This window comes from Caretta caretta, chromosome 5 (genome assembly GCF_965140235.1).
Source record: "Caretta caretta isolate rCarCar2 chromosome 5, rCarCar1.hap1, whole genome shotgun sequence".
Classification (NCBI taxonomy): domain Eukaryota; kingdom Metazoa; phylum Chordata; order Testudines; family Cheloniidae; genus Caretta; species Caretta caretta.
In genome coordinates, this window is record NC_134210.1 from 97,893,825 (window position 1) to 97,917,238 (window position 23,414).

Genomic DNA, 23,414 nt, shown 5'->3' on the forward strand with positions numbered 1-23,414 from the left:
TTGTATTGTATATATATATTACACAAAAAACTATGTTTAAACATCACAAAGGTTTCCAAGTCAAGCACTATATATATATATATATATGGGCTAGATTAAAAAAAGTAACAGGAGTGGTGATGTTGAACATTGCCACACCGATCTTTCAGGCACCTAGAAAATCCCTGGGATTCACAAAGACCGAGTTCAGCAGTTAGACTCCCTATATAATGAATAGGGGGAGTTAGGCACCTCAGAGTGGAATTCTTGACTAAGCTAGCCAATGGGAGGTGCCTAGCCAAGGGATGTGTGCTAAGCCCTGCCTCTCTCTTGGAGATAGGAGCCTCCCTCTGTTTGGGATTCTCAGTCTCCCCTTTCAAAGCTATTGTATTGTGGATGCATAATGAAGGAATCATGGTGGGGTGGGGTGGGGAGAAAGTGCAAAAGCACTAAATGACTCTGTAGCCTGCTGGTTAGAGTAATCATGTGGGAGACCTAGGATCCAGTCCCCCTGCTCTAATGACTTTTTAAATTGTTTATCCACAGTGGAACAGCTTCAGCATGAGAGACTGAAGAAGCCCTACATCAGAATATCCTATAGCATACTGTTTAGAGCACACACCGCAGAGATGGCAGGCCCCTGTTCAAATCCCTTTGATTCCTCAGGTGGTGGGGGGAGTTGAATTGGGGGGGCTCCCAAATCCAGGGGGGGGGAAAGTACCCTAATCAAACATTATGAGAGAGGTCTTCTACCACCCAGGTGTTTGGGGTAAGCTCATCTAGAGGGTCCCGCTCTGATAGGAAAATTCTGAGATCGCCTACCAGATCAGGAACTACAGGTGGATTTAAACCAAGGCCAAGTGTGACAGACTGCAGCAAAACAGATTTATCACAGAAGGATATTCCCTAAAGATTTCTCTCTCAATAACAAGCATAGGCTTAAAAATGCAACAGCATTGTTGGTTCATGCCTCGCTCTGGGCCTTAGTCCTCTGGATGCCTGGTATTGGGTTGCAGTCTGCATGCACAGAGACAGAAACCCACGCATCTACAGAAAAAAATTCTGCACAAATTAGGGTGCTGAACAAATTTAGGTGCTTATGGGGTTTGGCAGTAGCTGAGTGGGGGTTCTGTGAACCCTAGTAGGGCCTGATTCTGGGATTTAGGCACCTAAAGTGGCAGTTAGGTGCCTAAGTCCTTTTGTGAATCTAGCCTATATCTATCTCTTTCTACATATAGATATAAATGAATGACAACTAGGCAATGCAAATATATTGCTAGCAAAGGAAATAGACTAATGCTATTTAGTCACCTTGTTGAACATTTCTGCTGGGTTTAAAACCTTTTCAAAATACCATTAAAGTGTAATTACAGTCAGAATAATGACCCCACAAAATCGGGACCTTCTTGTTCAATTTATCACCTTTGTGTGTGTGCATGCATGTGCACAAGTGTATCTTTGGACTACATCTGCCACAGGTGAGTTTCGACTCCTGTTATCATTGAGGAGCCAACAGAGCTGTCAAAGAACAAACTGAACTCTATTCTACTTTGTCTAAATTCTGATTGCTGAATCATAATTATTGGTGAAAATGAAAAAAGCAGAAGAACTCAGCTTGATTTCCCCTGCCTCGGCTGAATTTGAAGAGCTGCAAGTGGGAGAAATATTCTGAATGAATTTGATATGGGAATCATAGGGGGAGAATAAATATACAACCAAATAAAGGCATTTTTACAGCCACTTTTCAACAGTATTACCACACTTTACAGAGTGTGTTAAACTCTGCATTATCTACTGTAGACAGGTGATGGAGATTTACTTTCTTTGCAATAAAAAACACTCATTTTTCCACATGAAAATGGGGACAGTTTTAACAGTTGTCATAAATATGTTAAACAAATCTATCTTCTGTTTTGAAAACTCTTCCAATATATGGAGTCCAATCCTGTTCCCAATAAAATCAACTGCAGTTTTGGGAAAAGATCAGGCCCATGGAAACAAATAATTAATATGGGAGGCTGATTTTATCACCGTTTTCTTTTCCCTGACATTATGCTACTAGCATACACACTAGTAAGCTGTTATTTCTGTTTTAAAATGCCATTCTCACATCTTCAGTTGCCAAGTTTTTCTAATATCAAACTGCTATTTCCCACCCCAAAGGTTTAAAGCTTAACTGGATATTGATCAACAAGTCCTTGCCAAATATAGTGCACTGAATCACTATAAATCGCAAGGAGAAGGGGAAGCAAGAGAAGTAGTGTTAGGGTATTGTACCTTGCTCTGGTATACTTTAATTTCTTCATACGTGTGGGTTTGCCATGCTAGCTGGTGTAGTTCATCCATTGTATATTGACACGTCTCCAAATGGGACTTAATGATATTCTGTGCAATTCGATCTAAGAAATGGGGGGAAAGCAGAAAGTCACAATGAATAGTAATTTGCAATAGCAAAATTTTGAAGACATAAATGTTGCGGGGCATGATCAGTAGACAACAATATATTTTATGGCATTAGGTGACTGGACAATATCACATTTATCAATGTTTTCGTATTTAGCTAGTTATCGTCTGAGCTGTGGAAATGTTCCTTATTAAATCCAGAGCCACAAGAAATTTGCTTGGTTGTGGATTACAAAATTAAAAATAGCCAGCCTTTGGGTGAAAATGTACCCAGTTAAAATTGGAAATGAAAGTTTTATCTGTATCCGGATAGGCACACATTTTTAGAAATCTGTCATGGCAAAAGCAGTAGTTTTGCTAGCATGAAGTGATCTGGGTGCCTAATAGCTGTGGAATGGGTTAAAGCAGACCATTGATCCTGGCTTGTTCAGGTAGTGTTCTGGAGGAGAAGAGGTGAGTCCCATTTATAGTTTTAGAAGGAAACCACGTGAAAATTCACTTGTTATCATGGTTTTACCCAGAATTTAGACAAAGCCTAGCAGTCTCACTTTAAATATTTCAGGTTAATTCAATCTCCAAACTCAAATTATAACTGAGTGGAAAAAAATTCCCCTCTTATTCCCCCTTATACATGTGTTATTCAGAGTTACTTCACTGACTTCAGTTGAGATACTGTGGATTTACACTGGTTCAAAGCAGCATTCAGCACAAGAACATTTATCACTTCCCAAGAAATTGCATAGTCCATTTGCTGTTGCTGTACAACCAAGATGTTAGAAAAAATTTCCCACATACTTATTGATCAGGCTCAACAATGAATTAATCTAATATAAATTATACTTAAAAATAAACCAGACTATAATTACTTACTCACGTCTATAATATGTTTATAACATTTACTAATCATTTAACTCTTTCTAAACCACTTATAAATGAAGAGTTAATAAACAGTTTGACCATTATAGATAGTATATAAATGTGTGCATATACAATATGTATAATACTTGTACAAAATATATGTGCTTGTATTTTATGCATGCACACACGTGTGTGCACACACACACATTCTCTCAACTTAATAAACAGCATGCTAAAAGATTCCTACATACCACATGGAAAAAATAGCTCCCTGAACAAGAAGGTCCAGTTCTGTCCAACCACTGGGCAGTATGCAGTGTGAGACAGGGAAGAATTTGCCCCACATTTCTGGTTTCATGTTAAAATGATGTTAACTTAGCTGAAGCAAGACTATGAAAATAGGGATTTATAAGATATGCCTTTGAAAATTTCCAGGGCATTTTTCAGGACTGAAATTTATTTGCTAAGGGTGTGGCAAGCGCTAAAGATTTTATTGTCTCTTCCCTTCTCTCAAGGGAATCAGAGAAGGCTGATTTTTTTTTAAAAAAGTGATTCAAAGAAAACAATTTTATAAACACCAAATCTCAGTTTTTATCCCCAGAAAATGAGCTATTTTTTCTTAAAAAGAAAACCAAAATTAGAATAATTAAAAAACACAAATCTGAAAGATTGCTCTGCTCATAAATAATCTCAAAGTACAACCACTTAAAAATGCTTTAGATTATGGTTAACTCCATTTGGGATTCTTTTTATCACTAAAAACTAGCAGGCTTCCATTTAATCCTTATTTAACTCACCCAAATATATCTCTATGTTGTAGTACATGCAGTCCAGGCTAAAAGATCAATCACTGAATTTAAACTCCAGCAATGTCTGGACATAATGGTGGTAAATTAAGGAGGGAGTCTCAGCCTGGACTCTGAATGGTCTTAACTCCTATGGATGTCATTAAGATATAACATTGAATACATTAATATTAAAGTAATGAGAAATAAGTATATGATGTTTGCTGGAAACATATTGAACCATAGCAAACCTAACTGCAGAAATTAAGCTCAAGATGAAGGGCTTGTTTACACTGAGGAGGATTTAACCAGATGGAACTGAAGTGCAGTCAACTTGTGAGACTGAAGTGCAGTCAACTAAAGTGCAGGAATTTATAAGTTTTTTTAATCAAAATATCTGACAGTGGAAACATAATTTTAACTTTGCATTTTTCCAGACTATGTTGCAAACCATGTTTTAGCCCCAAGCTCTTGGGGCTAGTATATTCATTTCCTTTCTACTGACTTCAAGTTCTTGCTTGCAGTTTTCATTGATTCTTCCTACCCCACCCTCCACCTTTCCTTATATGAAGCAAGAATTATTTATACTTTTGTTATAAAGAAAATAAAAAACCATATTACTGCATAGCCTGTAGAGGAGGTAGCTTATTGTTTTTCAGTCAGAACGAGGCACACTGAAGTTTAACAATGTGAAAAGAATATACACATGCTCTAGCATTATTTGCCTTGAAATACAAGCGTGGGTACCATAAGCTAGATGTAACAATCAAATCACTGCTCTCTTATTCTTTTACTTCCTCTTTATGTATTTACTTAGGATGAGCTGGTTCTGCGGCCATTCATATGCTCTTCAATATTTTGTGGGGCTGGCATCCAAGCGATAGCTCTGTACAGCTGTACACAGAACTGTTTCCCATATATTAATTGTTTCTTGAGCTGATGTTAAAACCTATCTAGGTGTATGAAGGCCTAGGGGAAACATGCTGCCTTCCAAAATGAACGAGGTGCAAAGACGGACTTGAAATTCTGGTGCTGCAGGCCAGCTAAGTCTGACTGTATCATAAAAAGGATATGCTTGGTCTCTGGGGAAAGGATCCTGACAGCTCCCTCTGTTGGCTGATTAGAAAGATGCATAAGCATCAGAGGAAACTGCTTGCCTGCTTTCAGAGATGGCAGTCATGAAAAGGAAAAGGGGATTAGTGTTAAAATGGCGAGTGTTTGGCTGATGGGTTTTGCACAAGCAATTGACAAGAGAGAGATGAAAAGTAAAAGTATGGGCTTTCTGAGGGACAAGCAACACAAGATACTTCAGGTAAAAAGAGCAAAGTGTACAGAATATCTTCGTGTCACAACACTCTAAAGGCATTACATCTTTCTGGGCATTTTTGGTGTCTTGGCTCTTTAGTAGGTCAGTCAGGGAGCCGCAATTGATGCAGTGTTGGGGCTGAACTGGAGATAATATCCTGCCAGGTCAGTAAGTGGCATGTCTGTCTTGTGATCTGGGGTGTAGGGCACGAGTTTAATGTATGGATTTTATCTAGCATACATTTGTGGAGGCCTCTACTTACCTCATTAGCCTTCGAACCAGTGGAATGGGGGAGTGTCCCATCAAAAAGACAAAAACCAACTGGTTCAGCAGTGCTGAGAAAGAGAGATGTTCATATAGCATACACGATAGCTCAGTATGAAACAAACAGAGCTGGAAGGAGGGAATGGGTCTCGTGGAAACAAATGGAGGGAAAGGGTCTCGTGGAAACAAATGGAGGGAAGGGTCTCGTGGAAACAAATGGAGGGAATGGGTCTCGTGGAAACAAATGGAGGGAATGGGTCTCGTGGAAACAAATGGAGGGAAGGGTCTCGTGGAAACAAATGGAGGGAAAGGGTCTCGTGGAAACAAATGGAGGGAAGGGTCTCGTGGAAACAAATGGAGGGAAGGGTCTCGTGGAAACAAATGGAGGGAATGGGTCTCGTGGAAACAAATGGAGGGAAAGGGTCTCGTGGAAACAAATGGAGGGAATGGGTCTCGTGGAAACAAATGGAGGGAAGGGTCTCGTGGAAACAAATGGAGGGAATGGGTCTCGTGGAAACAAATGGAGGGAAGGGTCTCGTGGAAAATACCGCAAAAAATCAAACTCTGAAATATTTTAGCTAAACCCGAACATCGTTCAATGCAATAATGCTGCCACAGTGCCTCATGAGAGTTGTAGTTTGGGGGCTTCATCTTTCCATTCTCCTCTATAGGCCAGCCTCCCTGGTCAGAGTACATCTCCCATGATTCACCGTGGGTTCACCTTCTTGAGACAGTGCCAAATTATTATGAATTGCTGTGATTTATATGAATGAATGTGATAAGCATGAGTTTTGTATGGCTTGGTATCCCTGAACTTGCTAGAGGATTCTGGGAGCAGAATTCTCTTAGCATTAGATAAATGATGTGGAAAACTACTGGAGGTGCTGAAACTGCACTTGAATGGTTAATAATGTCTCGATGGGCGTGTATGTTTCAATGTCGAACTTTGGAATATATCAGCAGAGAACCAGCTCACAAGGTAAAAAACACATACAATCATATTATCGATGGGCTTGGTGCAGGCTGACATGCGTCAAAATTACCCTTTTTGGATAACGTCACTCTAAGAGCTTAAGCGGGTGATTGATGAGAGGGTAAATGTTGATTGAGATTTGGTCTGGATCTGTTCTGCAGCCCCTCCTTCCAAAAATTAATTAGAGAAAACCAGTGACAAATGCCCATGAGGCATATTTCTGGGATATGTGACTCTTTTGAGAACAAAAAGGTATAAATGCTAAGCAAAGTATATTAGTTAAGTTAGTTCCCCAATTAACATCAGAAGAGGTTTGAGACTGTGAGACAGAAGTACTCGGGATGACCTAGACTCTGCTTCGGGTGACATTTAACAGATCCAGTACCTAAAAGGGGAAAGAAGAGAAGAAAAGAAGTCTCCGGCTAGAATTGGTAGGTATATCTGCCTTGTTTGCTAATCAGGATACTGTGTAAGGCAAACATAGTTACTGAGGATTTATGCTTGGGGAGCTAAGGCTTATAGGAAAAGACGTGCACTGTGTAACCTTAACTACTTGTGTGATTCTTTCTCAAATAAATTATTCTGCATTAAGCATATGGGTTTCCAGATTTCCACTGGTACGGGTAACATCTGCCCAGCCATGGGTCATTAAAGATCCGTTTCAACATTGGTAGCAGAAGATGGTTTACCATGCTAGTGGGAAAAGCTACCATGAACTGGTAAGCCAAGCTAAAAGGAACAATATATTGTCTTAACGCATTGTATGGTGCCGGGGAACTGGGGAAATATAGCTCGGAACCAGAATATTTTGGTAAGCCAAGTTAAAATATTGAGATCTTTGTATGGTGCTGGGGAACCAGGGGTTAAATACAGCTTGGAACCAGTATATTGAGAGAGAGAGAAACACACAAGTACGCAGGGTTGTATCTGTGTCATCTTAAAGCCAATGATGTTCTGCAAGCGTAAGCAAGGCGGGTTTACTTCAGAGGACAAGGGCGATACCTCAAAGCCTCTGGGTATGGTGGATAAGTGTTTACTAAAACAGGCATGTGAAAGACTGGGGTCAGATTCAAGTCTGGCTGATGCAGTCCCCACGCTGCATGAGAAAGGTTTGGACAATTTGTTGTTGGGGTATCAAAAGGGTTACACTCCTAAGCCCAAACATCAGCACAAGTCGTCTGTGCTATGTATCATGCTGTAAATAAGCTTGCAAAGGAGCAAGATGTTTCGGAATGTCAGCGAGATGTTTTGGAATGTCACCAAGGAAGTTTAGAACAGGAACTGGAAAAACTAAAATTGCAAAATGAAAACCTGAAATTGGACCTGCAAACTGCTGTAGCACAGAATGTAACTAAGGCTCAGCAGATAACAGCTTTAACTTATACATGTCAGGACTCAGAGGAAAGAATAAAGATACAGGAGGAAGAGGAGCCCCTTCCAGGACCTCTAGTAACCCAGCCAGTAGTGGGAGTGCAAATGCCTCAGCCTCCATGGCAAATACAAGAGGAAGTAATTCATCCTCTGACTGAAACTGAAAAGCGGAAGGATTTCAGAAGGATTAAGAAAGTGGGCCTGCAAGGCTATGGCAGCTGCGGCACTGCCAGGCAATGAGTGAATGCGGGAATTTCCCATGGTTTGGGCTAGAAAAGAAATCTGAATGTGAAGACATAGAAGAGCAGTGGAAATGGCTTTACAAATTTTTCCACCAACTCCTCAGTATTCCTACCCAGCAGAAGCTGTTGCACATATAGAAGAACTGTTACAGGATTTGAAAGCACAGAGGGTAGCAGTAAAATGTCAAAGTCCTTACAACTCCCCAGTCTGCTCTGTACGGAAACTGGGCGGCAAATGGCATCCCACAACTGATTATAGAAAACATAATAAAGCTACAGTACCTATGGTCCTAACTGTAGCCCATCTTCCAACTTTAATGACCAGAGTAGAGGCCATGCCTAAATGGTACTTTATACTGAACATTGCTAATTGTTTCTTTGCTATTCCATTAGCTTCTTTAAATTAATAACAGACTAAGTTATGAGAACTCCTGGGTTCCTGTTAACACCAAAGAAACAAATGCCTGAGTGGGTATGAAAGAAGATCTAGGTGGCAAATTTGGTGCAAACAGTTAAAAACATTTGGACAGGGGAAAAAAATCAACGCAGAAACAAAAAAGACTAGAAGGAACAACTGAAATATCAATGAAAAATAGAGAACAAGGTGATGCTTAAAGAACTGGTAAACAAAGGTAAAATAAAACCTATATAAAAAGAACTCTTTCCAGTTAAGTATGTGGCCAGTCTCAGGGCAGTTTTAGTAAACACTTTGGATGGAGATGTGTGAAGATATTCTGATCAAATCAAATTATACTTGCCAACAGACTAGTTATAACAATTATCAGAAATGAATGCATAGTATGTACTAACCTATGTAAGCAGTGTCAGGATGAGCTCCACCCTGACATCTGGTGGTGAGGTGTGGCAAGTTGTGGAAAAGAATTCAGGGGCCGATCTCATTTGCATAGGCACACCCACCCCGCCTAGAATGAGGCCATAGCTTCCCAAATGGTCACTTTGGCTGCTGTGGGATCCCCAGTGTCTCTGTTATTGGGGCAGGAAGAATAAATTGTTATTACCCTGATTATGGGAACTGTGCTTGGCCTTTTGTTATGATGGAGGGACTCACCATCAACTAAGTAGCACTCGCTAGGCAAGGGTCATGGGTTTTAAAACTCTGTGAATTGAGAAAGGTTGGGAACAAGTATTAATACTTGGTGGCATGGGCCCCTTGGTGAGGGCCTTACATGCTAATTGCACTTCCTCCTCTCTCCACTGTGGAATATCAGAGCTAATTTTGATTCCATTAGGAGTCGAGTTACAGGCTGCTGAGCTCACTTTGGGCTAATGGTGCACCAGCACTGAGGCTCCCCTACTACAAGCTGAATTCACCAAAGAGCTGAACTGACTAAGAGCTGAAATCACTGAGCATTGTGTTAAGTAGTGGGGGAGCCTGAAGATATATTGTGGAGCAGTTTGCGGGACGGCTGGAGTGCCTTGTGGACAGGCTGGTAGAGCAGTTCGTAGGACGGCGGGAGCTGCTGGTGGGATGCGGAGCAGTTCGTGGGACGGCGGGAGCTGCTTGTGGGCCGCGGAGCGGAGCGAAGGAGTTCGTGGGGCGGCTGGTGGAGCGGAGCGAGGCGAAGGCCTATGGAGCTGTGGGGCGGTCAGCTTCAGATCATGTAAGGTGCCTCTTACCCCTGTCCCATCTCCACCCAGGTTGGGAGGTAAAGCTCCGCAGATAAACTTTCGAACTCTGGGGCTGCCCTGACCAGGGACAGAGACTTTTGGGTCATTGGACTTTTGGGACTTTGGGTGATTTGGGGTTGCTGGACTCAAGAACCAAAGGGAAAGGGGCATGCCCCAATTTGCTTGGGGTGGGTTTTTTTGCTCATGGGTTGTGTTATGAATCCTGTTGGTGGTGTTTCCCCAACATAATGCCACATTGTTTCTCTCTGTTATTAAAAGGCTTTTTTGTTACACTCAGACTATGTGCTTGCGAGAGGGGAAGTATTGCCTCTTGGAGGCGCCCAGCGGGGGTGGTATATATTTGTCCCAGGTCACTGGGTGGGGGCTCGAGCCGGTTTGCATTGTGTTAGTGGAATGGATCCCCTAGATATTGAACCCGGCCCTTGTTGCTGCCAACTCTGACGGGCAGAAGGGTTACACCTATAAGGCCTGGTCAGAGGTGTTTGCTTTTTGTTTGCTTATATTTTTGCAGGTTAACCTATGCATTTATGAAAGCAAGAAGTATGCTGTGAAGTTTACTTCATTTTGTTGCTTCTGGGCTTGTTTTCTATATGATTGCTGGACCTGTTTGTGCCATAGGACTCTATCCAAAGAATAAGCCAGAAGATTGTTAAGTTACTACTCAAATTTTAATACAATGATCACCCCTATTAGGGGCACAAATATAAGAATATAAGAATGGACATACTGGTCAGACCAAGGGTCCATCTAGCCCAGTATTCTGTTTTCCGACAGTGGCCAATGCCAGGTGCTTCAAAGAGAATGAACCGAACAGGCAATCATCAAATGATCCAACTTTTGTTGCTCATTTCCAGCTTCTGGCAAACAGAGGCTCGGGACACCATCCCATCCCATCCTGGCTAATAGCCATTGGGACCTATCCTCCATACATTTATTTGGTTCTTTCTTTTTTTAATTTTTTTTGTTATAGTCTTGGCCATCACAGCGTCCTTCTGAAAGAAGTTCCACAGGTTAACTATGTGAAGAAAATATTTCCTTTTATTTTAAACCTGCTGCTTATTAATTTTATTTAGTACACCTAGTTCTTGTGTTATAATAAAAAGTAAATAACACTTTCTTATTTACTTTCTCAACACTAGTCATGATTTTATGGATCTCTATCATATTCCCTCCTTAATCATCTCTTTTCCAAGCTGAAGAGTCCACGTTTTATTAATCTTTTCTCATGTGAAGTTGTTCCAGACCCCTGATCATTTTTGTTTTTTTTCTGTGCTTTTTCCAATTTCAATACATCTTACTGAAGATGTGGGCATACTGATTTGAACCCCATTATTTTGTATAATTGGGATTATGTTTTCCAGTGTGCATTATTTTGCATTTATCAACATTAATTTTCATTTGCCATTTTCTTGCCCAGTCACCCAGTTCTGTAGAATCCCTTTGTAACTTTTTGCAATCTGCTTTGAACTTAACTATTTTGAGTAGTTTTATATCATCTGCAAATTTTGCCACCTCGCTGTTTACCCCCTTTTTCCCCCAGATCATTTATAAATATGTTTAACGGTACTGGTCCCCGTACAGATCCCTGGACACCAATATATACCTCTTTCTGTTCTAAAGAATGACCATTTATTTGTTCCCAAAACCTCCTTTAATGATACGTTAATCTGGGACAGTTCCTCAGATTAACCGTGGTCACACAGTGGCCTCACTGATGGTTTAGCAGGTGTGTAGAAAATAAAACAAACCTACCGATAAAAGTATTCAATTAACCTGTTTAAACCTTTAACATACTGAAGAAATAGAAAAAAATCCCCAAACCTGAAAGTAGCCTCCAAGGTTAATTCTCCGAGGGAGGGAAAAGTTCTGAAAAAGCTTTTGGAAAGTCTAAATTCCAATACTGGGGTAGATAACGGTACAGATTTGATCAATGTGCCAACCAAAGTAAACCTTACTGTGGGAGACAACTTGGAACCAATCCCTGCAAAAGTACTGTACAGGAGTACAATCAGCACACACTGAGAAGCAAGGAGAAAGAATGGATCAAGAAATGGGATACTCTGTATTGGAACTAAGTGAACTCCTGGGGAAGAGTGTTTTGGAAATTGTTAGACAAATAAAAATATTTGTTCAGGATTGTTCTGGAGAAAAGTATGTATAGAAGCCTAGGGAATCTTGGGAGAACAATGAAGAGATATCTTGAAACAAAGTCGCAGAGGTAATTGGCCAGAGACACTTAATTGGGCATTGAGTTATTACTCCTATATTAACCAATTGTTCCAAGATACCTGGAAGGTCCAAGTGCACACATGTACCATACGCCAGTGTGCCCTTATCCTTTCTGGTATAGCTAATGGGGAGGTACAAGAAGTGCATCCAGTAATATATGCAAGCACCTGGGGAAATGAAACAGGGTGCTATGAAATAGTGCCAGAGGGAAATGAGGGATTATGGTGGATACCCAGAGAGGGATGAAAACAAATAATAGGAGCCCAATGGGAATGGGGCACCTTAATTAAAAAAAAAAAAAAAGGAACTGGCATTTGGAATTGAAAAAAAAAAGGGGGGGGAGTAATGTGACAATAAAACAATCACCACACTTGTAATAATTGAAAAAAAAATACACTTGCTTGAAAATATAAAATTATTTAAAAAGTTGCAGAAAACTTAAGATCTAAAATGTGTGTTTGGTATAATGTTGTATACCAAGTAATAAAATAAAATAAAATTAAATGGGTAATAATATTTCAAATTTGTAAAACAACTGTATTATTTCTGCTATGCTTCTGTTTTAAATGCCAAATATGTAAGCAGTATAAAAGTAAAGACAAGCTTTGAAGAAAACTTTTAAAATTAAATTGTCAGATTATGTTTTTAAAGATCATAAAATGAGGCTGTAGGTCAAAAGGAGACACATGATCCAATAATTGACATATTGGTACAATTGGCATGATTGGTGCGATATCACAATTACCTTGGATAATTGGATATCGAGTGAGGGACCGTTGAGACGATGCCAAATTATTATGAATTGCTGTGATTAAAATGAACGAATGTGATAAGCATGAGTTTTGTATGGCTTGGTATGCCTGAACTTGCTAGAGGATTCTGGGAGCAGAATACTTTTAGCATTAGATGAATGTTGTGGAAAACTACTGGAGGTGCTGAAACTGCATTTGAATGGTTAATAATGGCTCGATGGCCGTGTAAGTTTCAACATAGAATTTTGGAATATATCAGCAGAGAACCAGCTCACAAGATAAAAAAACACATACAATCATGTGATAGGTGGGCTTGGTGCAGGCTGACATGGGTCAAAATGACCCCTTTTGGATAACATCACGCTAAGAGCTTAAGTGAATGATGGATGAGAGGGTAAACCTTGATTGAGCTTTGGTCTGGGTCTGTTCTGCAGCCTCTCCTTCCAAATATTAATTAGAGAAAACCAGTGATAAATACTCACGAGGCATATTTCTGGGACATGTGACTCCTTTGAGAACAAAAAGGTATAAATGCTAAGCAAAGTAAATTAGTTAAGTTAGTTCCCCAATTAACATCTGAAGAGGTTCAAGACTGTGAGACAAAAGTCCTCGGGGTGACCTAGACCCTGCTTTGAGGGACATTTAACAGATCCAGTACCTAAAAGGGAAAAGAAGAGAAGAAAAGAAGTCTCCAGCTAGAATTGGTAGATATATCTGCCTTGTTTGCTAATCAGGATTCTGTGTATGGCCAACATAGTTACTGAGGGTTTATGCTTGGGGAGCTAAGGTTTATAGGAAAAGACATGCACTGTGTAACCTTAACTACTTGTGTGATTCTTTCTCAAATAAATTATTCTGCATTAAGCATATGGGTTTCCAAATTCTCACTGGTACTGGTAACATCTGCCCAGCCATGGGCCATTAAAGATCCATTTCAACACTCCTCTTGATGCAATGCATCATGGGAGTCATGGAGATGAAATCTGGCTGGGGAGCACAGCCTATAAATGAGAATAGGGACATGACAACTGAACTACAACTCCTATGAGGCACCTAAGTAGTGTAACCAAATTAAACTATTTCTGGTTTTGGTCTATTTTGGTCTGAAGTATGTGGGTTTTGGGCCGCTTTTGGGATTTGAAACCTTTTGGGTTTTGGGGCACTCATTTTTTTTGCCAAAAAAAATCCAAATTTTCCATGGAAAGCAGATACTTTTCACAACAAAAATCTGTTCAATTGTAAACTCATTTTTCTGCCAAAAAACAATTTTGGTAGATCATTTTCAACTATAGAAAAAGGTACTTACTTACTATATGCAAAACTCAAGGAATACAAGGTCATGAAATACTAGAGAGACCCAACATGACATATAATTATCAATTAAACTTTATTTCTGTTCTGTATCTATCTGATTAAATTTCTCAGACCACAGACACTAATATAACTCATTCCAGGCTGATTATACAAGGCCTTAAACTGGTAAAGGCTGCTTGAACTTGACATGGAAACTTATTTGCTGTTAACTGATTTCTACTCTTAATTCATAGGAATTTCAAAACTAAAAAACACACACAGACATCAAATACCAAAGATTCTGATACCTGAGAACTCACCACTTTTCTGATGGGTAGAATTTCATGTTTCTACTAAGACTGACTAGTTTAAGTAAGTCACCTCCTTGCTAAAACACACCCAGAGTAACAGCATGACCAAGAGAGCTATTTAGGCAATGAAAATATCTTAAAGAAAGCTGAAGCTGCCAATAGAAATCTGTTTCTTTGGATTTTAGAAGCGCAGACCAGTAGAAATATTGGTTTCCCCCAGAACAGATGCTAGTGGGGAGATGAACAAGGACCTGGCTTTCTACAAAACCTCAAATACAACTGAATTAAAGGAAAAGAAATGACAGTTTTCTTATAACAGACCTAAAAGCAATTGTCCAACCAGGAATCTAGTTCACTTGAGAATTGACAACAACAGCTGGAACCAAACAAGAGTCATTAGCCCTCCCTCAGAGCCATGCATATACACTGATGAAACAGACTCTCAAAAGTACTGGAGAAACCATCAAGATTTATTTGAAGTACTTGTGATATCCTAGAGAACTGCTGATGTAGTAGAAAAAGAGGAAATCTCAACAACCAAATACAGAAAGAAAAGAATTTGTATTCGTGTCAGCAGAATAGATACAGGCACTAGCATTGCCAAAATTGGCAAGTGTGGAATCACTACAGATACCAGCACTGGCAAAGCTGCCTCATCTAGGCAGTACCTGGCTGAGGCCATAATGTAATCAGACTTGGGTGAATTTGGTTCAAGTACATCTACACTGCAGCTGAGAGTGTGCTCCCTAGCTCCAGTAGACAGACACGCAATAGTTCTGCTAAAGCTACTGCACTAAAAATAGCAGCATGCCTGGGTAGCCGAGATGACATCTCTGGCTAACTGCCTGAGTACAAACCCGCCCCCAAGCCCTGGGTACATCACTGAGTGGCTAGCTCAAGCTGCCACCCATGCTACCCCTAGCTATACTGCTAGTTTGATGAGCTAGCTTGAGTAGAGCTAGTGTGTGTCTGTATACTAGAGCTGGGAAGCATGTTCCCAGATGCAGTGTAGACATGCCCTGAGTGACCATTTCTTGAGAAAACAGGCAAATTCAGAAGGACTGAAATAAACTACAGCTGACTAAGTGACAAATAAGTATTTCAAAATCTATTGATATTTTAATTATTATGGCTGCCCAGTACCCCAAACTCCTAGAGTGTCAGTAGTGTGCCGGGGGTACCACGACTAGGAGGAAAGTTCTGGAGATGTTTCAGCAGCTGGGCTTGCAGATGCTAGCTCTGGTATGTCCCAGTATGCACTTGGACACACAGCTATGGGAAAGGGCATTTTACTAGGGCTGACAGGAAAGGGAAAGGTTTCAAATACCCTAGGTAAAGAGGCGTAAGCAGAGTTCAGAGTGAGCAACAGCAGTTCTTGTTTGGGTCTCTGGGCAGCCCAATCACGAGTCAGGGCTCTGCAGGCCTAGTGTCTGGGGTACCCTTTCCAGCCCAGAATCTATTCCAGCAAATAGGTGCTTGCAGGGTTCCAGGACAGGGTCAGTGTCTCCCACTGGGACCTCTCCACACTGACTCCCTGCCCAGCCACTGCTGCTCCACCCTAAATCCTATATAGTGTAACATTTGGCAGTCACAGGGCTGTTCCACATGCAGCTTTGTCCACAGTCCCTAAGGCTTCTCTACAGCTCCCTGATGTCATGCAGCTCCCACTTTCAAGCCTTAAACAGAACCTGGCCACTTCCTGGTTCAGGACCTTTCCTCTTACCTGGCCAGGGAAAAGGGAAGTACAGAGGGGTAAGGGCTGATGGGAGTGTAGTCCCTTGCTTTGCAGATCCATCACCCTATGTTATTTCAATGTTAAAAGAAGAATTAAAATAGCTAAAAGGGAAGGATGTAAGTATAGGTATCAATTTCACCAGCATGGGAATGATTTTGCTAATATCCGTCGACACAATGAGCATGCCCAATGTGAAATAGCAGCTTTCAGAACCTGAGTGATCAGACTCACCTGGGTGCTTCTGCAGTTGATAGAAATGTTGCAGTTCTTTTAACAGGAGCTCAGATCCTGCAGTGATGGAGGCCCTGTAAGAACCAGGATGGATGGATAGATAGAACTGAGTGAATACTGGCCCCTGCTGTGAGACAGGGGACAGTCTTTTGTAACCCCGATCCATGTTTTGTGACTGGAGCCAGAAAACAACAACCTGTCTCTTCACAGCGCTTTTGTGCATCACACTTCTTCTTCTCTCCTGCCAATTCTGACTCCTGGGTGTTTTGCCAAATGTTATAGTAAGAAAGATGAAGAGGAAATAACAAAATGAGACTCAACCTGGACAAAGCCAGCTAACATTACACAACTGGGAGGGGGCCATTCATCCAAGCAACATAGATATTCAATGTGTGGGAGAAAACTGGAAATCAGTAATATCCACAGGGACTTAGAAATGAGAGTGGGCAACAGAACAGTTATGACTTTTCAAAGAGATATGGCAGTAGAAAGGCAGATACATTTTGGGCAATGCTGGGAGAAGCTGCAGATCTTTCAGCTGAGAGATAAAAGACCCCTCTGTCAAAGGTCTCTCTGTCCTCACTGCCAAAACTTTGGTTCATGCCATGGTGCTCTCTCATGCCAAGAACTCTATCTTCCTCCTCTCTGCAATCCTTAGCTCTCATCTCTTCTATCTGTCCATCATGTTACAGATAAAATAATCTTCTTTCCCCAGCACTATGACCATGTAACTCCACTGGTTCCACTTTCATCCATGCAAAATTCAAACTTTCCATCATTTCTTTAAAGGCTCTGCCTACGTATCATCCGTCATCCCCTGGTCACTCCCCATTCATACTCTGCTCATTCTTCTCACCCTCTTGCTCCCTCTCTTACTTTCATCTGGTGCCTTTTGTCATGCTCATTCCTTTGCTTGGAAGGACATCCCAATTCTTGTCTGCTTTCATCTTTGAAAGCAACTTCCTTCAACCTTCTTTCCACCATTGACTTCCTATGCTATCTAGTCTTCTGCCTCGGCACTACCTGACCTACTGGAGATATCCGATTTGCTTTCTTTATAACATGAATTATATTATTCTTATTAGTTTTGTCCCCTCACCTGACTTCCTTCCTTTTTATGTTATCTTCATGTTGTATATGTGTCTATTTTAGACTATAAACTCTTCCTGGTAAGGAACCTGTCTATTCAGATATATCTCTGGAAAGTGTCATGCAAAGCTATAGTACTACATACATGTTTGATATAAGTAAAATATCATATTATATAACAATAAATCAATAGAAATAACAACAACAACAATACTAATAATAATGATCCCTAAGTGGCACTGGTAAGAGGACACTTGGGATCATTTCTCAGCACCAAAAAATAGTGACAAACTAGCAGGAGTTCAGAGAATGACAGCTGCATTTCTGGTAGAAGAGGACTCTTTAATCTAGAAGGCAAAGGTGTAACAAGATCTAATGTCTGGAAGCTGAACAAATTCAGACTAGAAATAAAGCTCACCATTTTAATAAGGAGGGTTTAACTACTGTAACAATGTACCAAGGGATGTGGTAGATTCTCCATCATTTGATGTCTCTAAATTGAGATTAGATCTAGTTATAGAATTGCTACAGAAATCACTTGTTGAAATTCTGTGATCTGTGTTATATTGGAGGACAGGCTAGATGATCATCATAGAGCCTTCTGGCCTTAAAATTTATGAAACAATAGTTGTGTGAAAAAAGGGATTTACATGTGATGAAAGTATAAAAGACGAAAATAATCTAACTTGATTATGTGATGACTAGGGAGAGCAGGGACATAGTAAATATCTACAAAGTATGACCACAATCCTGCAAACTGCTGATCATAGGCAGACAGTTCCATTGATTTCAGTGACTCTCTGGGCGGGTGCAACAATCCACCCATGCACAAATTACAGTATTAGGGCCTACATTTGAATGACGGGGTCCGTTTAGTATTGTAGAGAGGATCTAACTGGCAATAATAGAATGAAATGAAGATAATTAAAATTAAGGCTGATCATTAGGAAAAAAATCTGGACAGGGAAGCCAATCAGAATATGGAATTGTCTTCCAAAGGAAATGATGGGGGACCTATAGTTTGGGACACTAGGGTACAGTTATGTCCCGGCAAAGGGATGGGCTACCTGACTTAATAGGTCTTTACGTTCAGTCAAGGTTTCTTTAAACTGCAGGCAGAAAAAAAGGAAACCAGCATATTTTTGTAAGACTGGCCTAATTTACAATGAAAAAATGCTTTGCAGGGAAAGTGACAATGTATGGTTAACAACTTTGATGTTCGAAAACTGGGACTATAGCTTACAACTTCCAAAATAGCAAGTGACCTTTTTTATTTCTGATTTCAGTAGCACGGCTGGATTTTTATTTTTTTCCAACGAAGTTTCCTTATTTTAGGTTTCAGTAGAGATCTCAAAGGTTACCACCTATCAAACATACATTGTATTGGTGAGTTAAGAAGCTACCTACATCCAAGACATGTACAGAAAGCTGAATGTTCCAGGACAGGTCCACATATGACGTAAATCAGCATAGCTTGGAGCTACACAGATTTACATTAGCTGATGATTTGGCCCTCCATGTTTAATGTCAGTATCAAAAGATCCCAAACTGCAGTGCTGACGGTTCATAAGGGAAAAACTTAGACTTAGGGACAAATGCAGATCTGGTGTAAGTGGGTGCATTTTCATTTACTTGAATGACGCTTACACCAGCAGGGCATTTGGCCTGCTAAATATAAGCTACACATAGAATTATGTAGTCTATGTTTCCTACAGGCTCTTGAGTTCGTTCATTTGTTTCTCTTGTCTCATGAGAGAGTCTAGCTTTCTCAGCATCCCCTTCTTTTGCACTGGGAGCTGAAGAACTTTGAAGTGTGCCTCCTAAAATACTGATAATCATCCTCAATTAAAATGAATAATGAATTTTTAATTTGCCGCTTACCCTTAGGATCCAGTTGAGTAGCTAAGAGCTCATCTCAGCTTATATCCTAAGTTCAGCTCTCTTAGGGATATCCACTTTGAATTAATGCTGCAAAAACACCACAGCTTTGTTTGATAGCTGTTGTAAGCATTTATGTCAGGTTTTTAAAATGTCACACAGCCTCTCAAGCCAAAAATCACTGACGGAGTGCCCGGGATATTGCTAGGCTGTTGTCCCATTACCATCCGAGTCCTAATTCTAGGTTTTGTGCTTTCAAAATAAAATGTTTTGCATTCTGTTAAAATATGGTCTCTATTCTCTATGTGTCATTTCATTAATTAATTTGTGGAATTTTTAGGAGGTGATAGAGTTATGAATGCAGAAAAAGGCAAATGAAGATGTCACAACTGTGGACCAAAGTGTATGTCCTTAATGTATATAGACTATTGCGCTGGCTGAAAAATCTCAAATTTAAAAATTTGTTGGGGAAAAGAAAGGGAAGGGGAAACTAATTTTTCCTGAAAATGTTTTTTTTTTCTAATCTCTTTTTCAACCATTCGCCAAATGAGAATGCAAACAACAACAAAAATTAAAGTACTAATAGGCACAAACCTATTGTATTAATTTAATTCCCTGGTCTGAAATGATTGAATGCTAAGAGCCATGGGACAAATAATATAGAAGCATGTGAGTGTGAATTTTCTGTGGCTTCTCCCTCACCTTCCCTTCAAATAAATCACTGTATTGTTTGCATCTCAACAATGTGACATTAAAAAAATGGAAACTATAATACATTTGAATAAAGCTCCAATCCTGCAAAAAGTTAGACCCCGTACTCCCATCCAGAATTCAATGAACTGCATGAGGGTTTAAGGATACCTTTGCTGGAATTGGGACCATTTAGCAAAAGATGGATTTTCTGCCGATTAGAAACAGGTTAGCTGACTGTAGAAGCACACACCACAGCAACTGAATAGTTAAAAGACTATAGGACGTGGACTCTATAAACAACATTTAATTATTACAGATATATTTTAAAGTATTTGAGATTATTTGCTTTGTGACTCTTTCCAGTGTGGAATCACAGCTCACAGAAAGACATCTTTATGCAGTCCTGGAGCATTAAAATTCAATCTATCTTGCAATAAGGGGCTGTCTTTATTTTTTATTATTGTTATTATTATTATTGTTAATATTAGAACAAGAAATAAATTTTCAGCTGAATTCACCTGGAAGGACAAGAAATTCCTGAGGGACAGGTGGCATTTTAAGGCCCTTGGAGTTTAATCAGAAAATTTGTGGCCCACAATAATATTTAATAATTCAGAAGAGAATCAAACACACACAACCAAGTACATTAAAAAAGACAGGACTTCTCATGTGCTTAAAGTTAGGCATTTGCTTCAGTACTTTGATAAAATAAGGCCATAGATTTCACAAAATCTACGAATGAACATTTTGCCTTTTGTTTTTAATATTTTTTTAAAAAATCATGACAATATTCAAAAAGTAATTAATATCTTCCCTGGCAGTATTGGAAACTAATACAGACCAACACTGAGCAAGTGCATAGGAAATGAAACTGACTAGAAACAAAACTGGCCAATTTGAGTGATTTCATTGCAAACAGTAAACAAGCAACATATATGGTGAGACTTGCAGCCTAGCTTTAAGAGTCCCAATCTATATAGACCCTTGTGAAAGACTATTTCATTATTAAGATATTTTTCCTGATATCCTGCCTCAAGTGTCTGGTGTGTTAATTTGATCCCATTATGGCCATTTATATCCCACCATAAATAAATGCATCATGTTTCCCCATCTCCCATATTCTTGTCACTCATCTACTCTTTTCTCGCATATAAGTCTCTAGCCACGTAGTCATTTTTGTTACTGTTCTTGAACTCTCTCCAGTTTGTGAATATCTTCCTCATGAAATAAAACAGATGTTTAAAATTAACAGTGCCCAGTCATTTCTTCCAATGCAAGACACAAGTTACTAATGAAGGTGGGAACAGCAGCATAAACAATATTAAAAAGGAAGTACAACATTCTCAACCGTGAAATAGTAGATAGTGACAAACAATGTGGTTTTCCAACACATCTACTGTACAGGACACATAGTATTTGAAAATGGAGATGTGGTTTTGTGAAAAGAACCTATGATGCATATTCCCCATGCATATATTCTAGAAAATGCACTATAGATGTATAAAGTAAAGCTGCTCCAAGCAGCTACAAGCTATACCGGCTCACCTGTGCTCTAGTGTGACTATGGTTAAAGGGAGATCCACAAAGAACACATGTCAGAGTCTGGGACAATGTTAATTAGTGTGAGAGAGCAATGCTTTATGGACTTGACATGCAGAATAACAATATACAGAGCAGGAAGGGGATCAGCCAGAGACAACGTAAACCTTAAGACGAGGGGAGGATAAATGCTGGAAAACAAAGGCTGCTCAGATGGTGCAGCAGGTGTCTAAAAAGGAAAGAAGGTACAGAAACAGAATAGTACAACTCCAGCACACATTTACTCTCACAGATACCAAAGCATTTCTGTGCTTCTGTGTGGCATGGACATCACTGTAGCAGTTGGCATAGCGTCACAGAGGTGCTCTTCCCTCCATCGCCTGCCCTGCTGACACCTCTCTGGATTTCTATCATTCATGTCAGTTACTGTTCATTTAGGGGCCCTAACACTTACTTTGCAGCTACTCTACTTCCCATTTCCCATCCCCAATTGTTCTTGCAACTTCTGTGACCCATTCCCTCCAGAACGTCCTCATCATGGGCCAGTTATGATGGTACCAGTTGCCAGATTAAATTACTTCTGCTACTGACTTTGCTGCTCCATGCCATATACTTTTGTTTGATTAAATGGCCATCCCTCTGACATTAAATGGGCATGGTATATCTCATTATTCATTACAATGTACTGGCTGTAAATTGATCTTTTATAATTTTTTATTATGTGCCAACAGTGTTCAGGGCACTATGCAGAACAAACACAGCCATGATCCCTTCCCTGAAAAGAATACAATCTTTCATCACAATATTTCATGGGAAACTTGTGGTTACGTGATGCTCCGCTTATTCTGCACATCTATAGAGGTATTTTTTCTAGATACTTTTTTGTGCACTCAATGGAACGAACTCGTTTTTATCAGTTTACAATAGAAGGAGTTATTTCCATTTTTTTATTTAGACAATGTCCCTTTAAGAAAATTTAAAATGCAGCCTATTTCACTGGCCTATATTTAACATCTTGGAGTACAATCCATGGTAAAGTCTGTTCTTGCTTATTAAAATTTGTAAGTACATTTAAATTTATTATTATTTCTAATTCATTTGGAAAAGTGGGTCAAAACAGTCATAAAAATCACAAAAATGTTGCCCCGATTTTTTCCATCAAAAATGTAAATGAAAAATGTCACTGAAATTATGACTTTCAAAATGTACCATCCATCTCTATTTATTTGTATTACAATTACAAATTTGTAGTGTAATTCTCCAGGTCATGTATGTAGGGTCTAATAATAAGAATTTCTGTTGCAAGCTGGGGGCTCATCAGTTGGACGCAACAGAGGAGGCCAGTTACCTGGACAGATGACTCTGAGCCACCAAAGCTATGTGGGTATGAAAAAGCCAATGCAAGCCTAGAATGTATTAGCTGAGGCATTTCCAGTATTAATGCCATTGTACAAGGCACTGGTAAGACCTCACTTGGAATATTGGGCACAGTTCTGGCCACCTGTGTTCAAGAAAGATGAATTTAAACTGGAACAGGTGCAGAGAAGAGCTACTAGGATGATCAGGGAAATGGAGGGCCTGTCTTATGAGAGGTCTATCAAAAAAAAAAAAAAGAGGTTGAGCTGGGATACGATTGCTGTCTATAAATACATTAGGGGAATAAATACCAGGGAGGGTGAAGAGCTATTCAAGATGAAGGAAATGTTTTCACCAGAATAAATGGATATAAACTGGTCACGAACTTAGGCTGAACATTAGAAGAAGGTTTCCAACCACCACAAGGGTGAGGTTCTGGAACAGCCTCATAATAGGAGTTATGGGGACAAACAACTT

At 39.9% G+C, this 23,414-nt stretch overlaps 1 protein-coding gene across 4 annotated transcripts in view; it reads right to left on the minus strand.

The window, feature by feature from the left end:
- RORB (RAR related orphan receptor B) overlaps positions 1-23,414 on the minus strand; it is a 207,779-nt gene that overhangs the window by 15,202 nt on the left and 169,163 nt on the right. For all 4 annotated transcript variants that reach the window (XM_075128729.1, XM_048850531.2, XM_048850530.2 and 1 more), the window contains one exon: positions 2,257-2,378. In XM_075128729.1, the coding sequence (XP_074984830.1) occupies positions 2,257-2,378 (122 nt within the window). The remainder of the gene's footprint in view (positions 1-2,256; positions 2,379-23,414) is intronic.